Source organism: Nicotiana tomentosiformis, chromosome 12, assembly GCF_000390325.3.
Source record: "Nicotiana tomentosiformis chromosome 12, ASM39032v3, whole genome shotgun sequence".
NCBI classification, from domain to species: Eukaryota; Viridiplantae; Streptophyta; class Magnoliopsida; order Solanales; family Solanaceae; genus Nicotiana; species Nicotiana tomentosiformis.
In genome coordinates this window covers 62,881,387-62,891,428 of record NC_090823.1, presented here as the reverse complement: position 1 = coordinate 62,891,428, position 10,042 = coordinate 62,881,387, and the positions used below count along the sequence as shown (strand labels likewise).

The following is a 10,042-nucleotide window of genomic DNA, read 5'->3' as shown; positions in this document are numbered from 1 at the left end:
AGTATTTGTTGCATTCTATAATGTTGTTTCACTTGTGTGAGCAGTTTAGTTATTATGTACTAATGAATTGGTAAAGTTTGAGATTTCTAGTTGTTAGAGATTCTCCAATTATTTTGTCATTCTTTATTGTCTTGTATATTTACCTTCCGGACGTAGATATTTTTGTAAATTTGGTTGTTCAATTGTTATGATGATGATTGAAATTGTTTGGGGAGTGGGTTGGACACTGCAATGAAAATTGAAATGGTATTGAAATGAAATTAAGGTGTAAAGACGTATTATGATATGAATAGATGATGATATGTGGGAATCGGGTTGCGCGCAACAACGGATTGGAGATGTTGTAATTATTTGTGATTGTTGAGTTATCTTCGGTATTGTGTTATAAGGATTTGTTATTGGGGGATCTCTGGTAGTTGAATTTTCGAGTCTGTATTCATAAGTTAATTGCGTTATTTCCATTTCCTGGTTTTATTATTATTATTATTATTATTATTATTATTATTATTATTATTATTATTATTATTATTATTATTATTATTGTTGTTGTTGTTATTATTGTTATTATTATTATTATTATTATTGTTATTATTATTATTGTTATTATTATTATTATTATTATTATTATTATTATTTCGTACAAGTAATTTGTAAGTGACTTGCCTTAGCCTCGACACTACTTCGTCGAGGTTAGGCTCGGCACTTACTGAGTACATGGGGTCGATTGTACTCATACTATACTCTGCACTTCTTGTGCAGATACCAGAGTTGTTCCCAGTAGCGCCCAATGAGACTGCTCAGATCCAGCTACTTGTGGAGACTTGAGGTATAGTTGCACGATGTCCGCAGCCCTGAAGTCCCCTTCTAGTTTGTCATTGTTGTTTAGTTAGATTCAAACAATTGTGTTTATTCAGACTATTATCTATAGCACTCTAGACGCTCATGTATTTGTGACTCTGGTTTTTAGGATTGTATTTAGATTATGTTGTTCAGTAAATTATCACCTTATTGCAGACTATCCGGTTGTTATTGTTAACATTTTGATTTGAATTGTTAAGCACTGGTTAAGTAATTTAGCTAACGTTGGCTTGCCTAGCAAGTAAAATATTAGGCGCAATCACGGTCCAGTGTGTGGGAATTCCTGGTCGTGACAAGTTGGTATCACAACACTAGGTTTCTTAGGCCTCACGAGTCATGAGCTAGCCTAGTAGAGTCTAGCAGATTGGCACGGAGATGTCTGTACTTATCTCCTATTGGCTATAAGGCTTTAGGAAAATTTCACTTCCTTCTTTCTCCATCGTACGACTTATTTCCACTATTGAAGTTTGAACCATTATACTTTTGTTCTCTCACAGACGGTGAGAACTGGCATAGCGTCTGCAGCCGGGCAGGAGCCAGATCCTTCTGTTTTAGCCACTACCAGGGGTAGGGGCCGGGGCTGAGGTAGGGGCCAAGGCAGAGGCAGAGCTCACCCTAGAGCACGAGCAGTAGTACCCATTGTGGAGCCTCAGATTAATCTTGAAGAGGAGGTCCTAGTTCGGACCGCACCAGTCGGACTCACTCAGGTCCCAGAGGGATTCATTGCCACTCCTATACTTCACGACGCCCTATTTTGCTTAGTTGGACTCATGGAGAGTGTGGCTCAGACCGAGATATTTCCTATGGCACCACTCATCTCTCAAGCTGGGAGAGGAGCACAGACTCCCGCCACTCACACTCCTAAGCAAATGGCTCCCCTATACCAAACTCTAGCAGCTCCGACAGTTAGGGTATTTCAGCTTATTGTTGCTACACAGACCGGGGAGAGGCCCGTTATGTATTACGAGGGATTAATAAGGTTGGATAAGTTCACCAAGCTCTTTCCTGTTCATTTAAGTGGTGCACCTTTTGAGGACCCACAGGATTACTTGGACCATTGCTACGAGGTGTTGTGCAACATGGGTATTGTTGAGACCAATGGGGTCGACTTTGTAGTGTTCCAGATGACCGGTTCTGCCAAGAGGTGGTGGCAGGAGTTTTAGCGGAGAAGACCAGCTAGTTCACCTCCACTTACCTGGGATCAGTTTTCGTATCTATTTCTGGAGAAGTTTATTCCTTTCATTCTTAGATAGGAGTATCGTAGGTAGTTTGAGTGCCACCAGCAGGCTGGCATAACCGTCACGCAGTACGAGACAAGATTTGTGGACCTAGCCCATCATGGAGCTATCTTGATTTCCATTGATAGAGAGAGTGAGGAGGTTTATTAATGGTCTTACTTTCGGCATCAGGCTTCAGATCGCCAAGGATACGGGGGATGATATTTCTTTTCATAGGGCCGTAGAGATTGCTAGACGGATTGAGATGGTTCATGGTCAGGATAGAGGGCGGTATCTGAGAAGAGGCCTCATCATTTTGGTGTCTTTAATGGTTTCTCGTCTAGAGTCAGAGGTTCTTTTGATAGAGGCCATCCTCACAGGCCGATTCAGTCAGCTCTTTAGGTAGCCCATGGTGCTTTGGGTGGTTACGGTTTTCATGTGTCTCGTCATGAGTAGTCAGCATTCAGTGCACCTTCAGCTCTTATCAGTGCACCACCACTACATAGTTATTACAATGGTTATCCGGGCCAGTCTCAACTTCAGCAGCCTCAGCAGGCTAGGAAGTGCTTTAAGTGTGGAGGCACAAGTCACATCAGAAGGTATCGCCCTAAATTGACGACCAGCAGACCTCAGCAGGGTTCTCGTGCCATTATGTTGGTGCCGGTTGCTCCACCGCCCGCACAACCAACTAGAGGCGGGGGTCAGGTTGCTAGAGATGTAGGTCAGGCCATTAAGGGTAGAGGCCAGCCAGCTAGAGGTCACACAAGGGGAGGAGCTCAGAGTGGTAGGGCCCAGCCTCATTTTTATGCATTTCTAGCTAGACTTGAGGCAGAGTCATCTAACGCCGTCATCACAGGTATTGCTCCAAATTTTCATAGAGATGCTTCAGTTCTATTTAACTCGAGCTCTACTTATTCCTATATGTCATCCTATTTTGCTTCATATCTGGTTATACCTTGTGATTCTTTGAGTGCTCCTATATATATGTCCACGCTTATGGGAGATTCTATTGTTGCAGATCGTGTTTATCGCTTGTGTGTGGTTTCTACTAGGACGCTTGAGACTAGTGTAGATCTCCAGCTTCTTGATATGGTGGACTTTGATGTTATTTTGGGCATGGATTTGCTGTCACTATATCATGCCATATTGGACTGTCATGCCAAGATGGTGACCATAGCCATGCCGGGGTTGCCTCGATTAGAGTGGAGAGGGACTCCTGGCCATTCTACTAGTAGGGTTATTTCTTTTGTGAAGGCTCGGTATATGGTCGAAAAGGGGTGTCTACCAAATCTGGCTTATATCTGTGATCCTAGTGCAGAGGTTCCTTCCATGGATTCAGTATTAGTTGTGCGTGAGTTTCCAGTGATGTTTCCTGCAGATCTGCCGGGGATACCACCTGACAAAGATATCGACTTTTGTATTGACTTAGCTCTGGGCATTCAACCCATTTCTGTTCCATCATACTGTATGGACCTAGCTGAGTTGAAGGAATTGAAGGAGCAATTGCAGGGTTTGCTAGATAATGGATTTATGAGACCTAGTGTTTCGCCCTGGGTGCACAAGTGTTGTTTGTGAAGAAGATGGATGGTACGATGAGGATGTGCATTTATTATCGACAGTTGAGCAAAGTCACTATTAAGAACAAGTATCCTTTGCTGAGGATTGATGACTTATTTTATCAGCTTCAGGGTGCCAAAGTGTTTTCAAAGATTGATTTGAGATCTTGCTATCATCAGTTGAAGATTAGGACATCGGATGTCCTTAAGATAGCTTTCCAAACTCAGTATCGGCATTATGAGTTTCTAGTGATGTCATTTGGCTTGACAAATACCCCCGCAACATTTATGGATTTGATGAACCGGGTATTCAAGCCTTATCTAGATTCTTCTATGATCATCTTCATTGATGATATTTTGGCCTACTCCCGCAGTCAGGAGGAACATGAGCAGCATCTTTGGGTTGTACTTCAGACCTTGAGAGATAGTCAGTTGTATGCTAAGTTCTCAAAGTGTGAGTGTTGGTTGGACTCAGTTGCCTTTTTGGGGTGGATCCTAAGAAGATTGAGGCAGCTTAGAACTGGCCTAGACCTACTTTAGCTATAGATATTCGGAGCTTCCTGGGTTTGGCGGGTTATTATCGTCAGTTCATGGAGGGGTTTTCATATATCGCAGCCCTATTGACTATATTGACCTAGAAGGGTGCCCCATTCAGATGGTCTGATGAGTGTGAGTTGAGCATTCAGAAGCTCAAGATTGCTTTGACTACAGCACCAGTGTTGGTGTTGCCTACGGGTTCAGAGTCTTACAGTGTGTATTGTGATGCGTCATATATTGGGCTTGGCGCGGTGTTGATGCAAGATGATAGGGTGATTGCCTACGTGTCTCAGCAACTAAAGGTTCATGAGAAGAATTACCCTATTCATGACTTAGAGTTAGCAATTTGTTCATGCATTGAAGATTTGGAGGCATTACCTCTACGGCGTGTTGTGTGAGGTATTTACAGATCATCGAAGTCTGTAGTATTTGTTTAAGCAAAAGGATCTAAATCTGAGGGAGCAAAGGTTGTTAGAGCTGTTAAAAGACTATGATATCACCATTTTGTACCATCCTGGGAAGGCCAATGTGGTGGCCGACGCCTTGAGTAGAAACGACTGTGAGTATGGGTAGCCTAGAATATATTCCAGTTGTAGAGATACCGCTAGCATTAGATGTTCAGGCCTTGGCCAATCAGTTCATGAGGTTAGATTTTTCGAAGCCTAGTCGATTTCATGCTTGCACGGTTTCTCGGTCTTCTTTGTATGAGCGCATCAGAGAGCGTCAGTATGACGACCCCTTATTTGCTTGTCCTTAAGGACACGGTGAAGCAAGGTGATGCCAAGGAGGTTTCTATTGGAGATGATGGGGTGTTACAGATGTAGGGTCAGATTTGTGTGCCTAATGTGGATGTGCTGCGTGAGTTGATTCTTGAGAAGGCCCACAGTTCGCGGTATTCCATTCATTTTGGCCAAGATGTACCAAAATTTGAGGCAGCATTATTGGTGGAGAAGAATGAAGAAAGATATAGTAGAGTATGTGGCTCGGTTGAATTGCTAGAAGGTGAAGTATGAGTATTAGAGGCCTAGGGGATTGCTTTAGAGACTTGAGATTCTTGAGTGGAAGTGGGAGCGTATTACCATGGATTTCGTTGTTGGGCTCCCACGGACTTTGAAGAAATTTGATGCAGTATGGGTCATTGTGGATAGGTTGACCGAGTCGGCGCATTTCATTCTGGTGGCAGCTACTTATTCTTCAGAGCGGCTGGCTGAGATCTATATCTGCGAGATTGTTCGTCTTCACGGTGTGCCAGTGACCATTATTTCTGATCAGGGCACGCAGTTCACATCGCATTTCTGGAGGGCTGTACAGCGTGAGCTAGTCACACGAGTTGAGTTGAGTACAACATTTCATCCCCAGAGGGTCGGGCAGTACGGGCGCACTATTCAGATCTTGGAGGATATGCTTCGCGTCTGTGTTATGGATTTCAGGGTTTCTTGCCGCTTGTAGAGTTTGCTTAAAACAACAGCTACCAATAGAGTATTCAGATGGCTCCTTATGAGGCCTTATATGGTAGGCGATGTCATTCTCCAATCGGTTGGTTTGTGCCTGGAGAGGCTGGGTTGTTGGGTACTGATTTGGTTCGGGATGCCTTGGAAACAGTCAAGATGATTCAGGATCGGCTTCGTACAGCACAGTCTAGGCACAAAAGTTATGCTGATTAGAGAGTTGGGGATGTTGCATTCATGGTTGGAGAGAGGGTTTTGCTCCGAGTTCACCCACAAAGGGTGTGATGAGGTTTGGGAAGAAGCACAAGTTGAGATCTAGGTATATCGGACCCTTTGAGATCTTTGAGAGAGTTGGTGAGGTGACCTACAAGCTTGCATTACCACCTAGCTTATCAGTAGTTCACTCGGTGTTCCATGTTTCCATGCTTCAGAAGTATCATGGTGATCCGTCCCATGTATTAGATTTCAAATCAGTCCAATTGGACAAGGATTTGACTTATGAGGAGCCAGTGGCTATTCTAAGCATGGTAGGTCCAGAAATTGTGGTCTAAGAGTTATCCTTCTGTTAGAGTGCAGTGAAGAGGTCATCCGATCGAGGCAGCTACGTGGGAGTCCGAGTCCGATATGCGGAGTAGATACCCCAACCTTTTTACCAGTCCAGATACGTTTCTATGTCCGTTCGACAACGAACGTTTCTTTTAGAGGTAGAGACTGTGATAAATCGATAGATCATTTTTGAGTACTAACCCTTATTTTCGTGTTTCGAGACCTCCGTTAGTTTCGTTTGATGTTCTTTTGTTTGCATGTGTGGTCCGTGTCGCTTTTTGAAAAGCTTTTATGTGAAAATTTGAAGATAATATGATTTTTGGCTTTAAAAATAGCTTTAGTTGACTGCGGTTATATTTTTGTGAAAATGACCTCGGATCAGTGTTTTGAAGATTCCGATAGGTCCGTATCATGATTTTGGACTCGGGCAGATGCCCGGAATTGAAATTGGAGGTCCCTAGGTTGATTTGACTCATTTTGCCGAAAGTTAGTATTTTGAAAGTTTGGAAATTTCCTAAGTTTGATCGTAAGTTGACTTCATAGCTATTTGGTTAGGATTTGGATGTTGAGACTTGGTATAGATCTGTATTACTATTTGAAACTTGTCTGCAAAATTTGGTGCAATTCGGAGTTATTTTGACATGATTCAGACACTTAGATGTGATTCTAGTTGTTCTTGAGTTTCCTTTGAAATTTTATTCATTTTGATGTTTGATTTGTCGATTAAGATGTTATTTTGGGGATTTGATCACACGAGCGAGTTCATATGATATTATTACACTTGTGTGCATGTTTGATTTGGAGCTCGAGGGCCTCGGATGAGCTTCAGACGCGCTTCAGAAGAGTTTTGGATGACATGAACTAGCTGGTGCACTGCTACTTCTGGTGCTGGACTACAGATCTCGCATTTGCGAGGTCGCTTTTGCGATCACCACATCTCATTTGCAAGCATGGGCTGAGGACTGGGGCTCTCGCATTTGCAAGAAAAGAGTTGCATTTGCGACTCTGTCATCGCAATTGCGATGCTATGTTGAGGGCAATTCTCATTTGCGATCAATTTGTCGCAATTGCGACTTCTGCAGGTAGGTAAAAGAGGGAAAAATCAGAACATAGCTCATTTTACACCATTCATCAACCCTAAACACTCTAGAAGTGATTTTCCAAAAGATCTTTCTTCCCAAATTCATTGGTAAGTAACTTGAATCCATTTCTTTTCAATTCCCCATTACGTTTCATGAGATTTCAACATCCAATTTAGGATTTCCATGATAGAAATTAGGGATTTGGATAGAATTGCAGATTTTTGTAAAATTGAGATTTAGACCTCGAATTGAGGTCAGATTTCAAAACAAAACACATAACCGGGCTTGGGGGTAAATGGGTAATAGGGTTTTGGTCCTAATCTTGGATTATGACCAAGCGAGCTCGATGTTGACTTTTGTTGACTTTTTCAAAAATAATCAAAATTGAAACTTTTTCATTAATGGGTAGTTTCTAAAGCTTATTTTGAATCGTTTGGTCGATAATTTGCTAGATTTGGTTGGTTTGGAGGCTTGTTCAAAAGGAAAGGCCATGGTTGGTTGATTGCTTTTAACTCACAGAGTGAGGTAAGTGTTGTGTCTAACCTTTACTTGAAGGAATTAGGAATTCTTGAACTATGTGTTATGTGAACTATGTGGGTAAAATGGCGTATATGCGAGGTGACAAGTGTATATACGCCGTCATGTGGTCTAGCATGCGGGAATTGGATATTTATTTTCATAGTATCATTTATTGTATGATATATCTTGTTTCATGCCTTAAGTGTTACATGCCTTTATTTGACTTCTATACCATAATTGTTACTTGTTATCTAATTGTTCCTTTGCCTTAATTTGTTCGTTCCTCCCATGACTCAATGCTTATTTGCTACCTTTTTCTTCTTGCTTTAATTGCATACCTTAAATTGTCACATGTTATACTTGTTTCTTTTGTTTTGTAGTATTTGTTGCATTCTATAATGTTGTTTCACTTGCGTGAGCAGTTTAGTTGTTATGTACTAATGAATTGGTAAAGTTTGAGATTTTGAGTTGTTAGCGATTGTCCAATTATTTTGTGATTCTTTATTGTCTTGTACATTTACCTTCCGGACATAGATATTTTTGTAAATTTGGTTGTTGAATTGTTATGATGATGATTGAAATTGGGGGAGCGGGTTGCACGCTGCAACGGAAATTAAAAGGTATTGAAATGAAGTGAAATGAAGGTAAATGGATGGATTATAATATGAACAGATGATGATATGATGGGATCGGGTTGCGCACCGCAACAGATTGGACATGTTGTAACTATTTGTGATTGTTGAGTTATCTTCGGTATTGTGTTATAAGACTTTGTTATTCAGGGATCTCTGGTAGTTGAATTTTTGAGTCCGTATTCATGAGTTAATTGCTTTATTTCCATTTACTGTTTTCCCTGTTAATATTATTATTATTTCGTACAAGTTATTTATAAGTAACTTGCCTTAGCCTCGTCATTACTTCGTCGAGGTTAGGCTTGACACTTACAGAGTACTTGGGGTCATTGTACTCATACTAAACTCTACACTTCTTGTGCAGATACTTGAGTTGATCCCAGCAGCGCATAGTGAGACTGCCCGGATCCAGATACTTGTGGAGACTTGAGGTATAGTTGCACGGCGTCCGCAGCCTTGAAGTCCCCTTCAATTTTGTCATTGATGTTTAGTTAGATTCAAACAGTTGTGTTTATTCACACTATTATCTGTAGCACTCTAGACGCTCATGTATTCGTGACTCCACTTTTCTGGGATTGTATTTAGATTGCATTATTCAGTAGATTATCATCTTATTTCAGACTATTCTGTTGTTATTGTTAAGCACTGGTTAAGTAATTTAACTGACATTGACTTGCCTAGCAAGTGAAATATTAGGCGACATCACGGTCACGAGGGTGAAAATTTCGGGTTGTGACATTAGCTTTGTACACCCACTTATAACAAATAATATTCTTTCCGACTGGCAGAGGCACTAGGTCCCAAGTGTTATTGGCATATAGAGCTTCCAACACTTGTGTTATAGCTATTTTTTAAGTACGATTGAGTGTTGCTTCCTTATATGATGATGGATCACTATCATGACAAATATTTCTAACAAGCAACTGACTGTCAGGATATAGAACATCAAGCGATATTTTGTGGTTCATGGAAAATAATTCATTGAGGAAAAAGATGGGACCATCCTGAGGTGAGGTATCATGATTTAGGTTTTGTGTAGCAATTGGTTTGAGGTTAGGTATGGTACATATGTAATCATTTAGATATCCAGGAGTCTTATGCTATCTATGAGACTTGTTTCCAAAGGTTGTAATGTTAGGCTGGGTTCTGTGACGAAGAATCTCTAGTGACATGTGTGTATTGGAATGCCGTGGTGAAGAGTGATTTGATGACTGACTATGCAGTGTAACAATCACATCCCTATGTTCATCCAGCACAAAGTGAGAAAGACTAGATGCATTATCAGTTAGATACTCAGCAAAAGGAACAAAGTAAAGCACAGAGGGAAAAGTAGCATCTTTAGAAACTAGAGTAAAAGGAAAAACATTCTCAAGAAAGACTGCATCTCTGGAAACATGTATTCTCTTGGTGGCTAGGATCAAAACCTGTTGACACTCAATTTTGACCCTTCGTATTTAAAAATTAACTTCTGCAGGCTTCCTAGTGAAAAAATGATAAAAATATGATTTTTGCGCATTATTTGACTTTAATGCAATTTATTGATAATTATTCCTATTTTCACAAAATATAAGAATTTTTATAATTTTATTGCAATTAGTTAAATACTACAACGTTTGTGCTTTTCTAAAAAATCAAAACAATTTATTG

The 10,042-nt window shown here is 40.8% G+C and overlaps 1 protein-coding gene across 1 annotated transcript; it reads left to right on the top strand.

Annotated features, from left to right (window-relative positions):
* The first annotated feature begins 5,248 nt into the window (after nt 1–5,248).
* LOC138902747 (uncharacterized) lies at nt 5,249–6,167 on the top strand. The gene is made up of 2 exons (XM_070190644.1): nt 5,249–5,480; nt 5,833–6,167. The coding sequence occupies exons 1-2, from the start codon at nt 5,249–5,251 to the stop codon at nt 6,165–6,167; spliced, it is 567 nt and encodes a 188-aa protein (XP_070046745.1).
* The last annotated feature ends 3,875 nt before the right edge of the window (nt 6,168–10,042 follow it).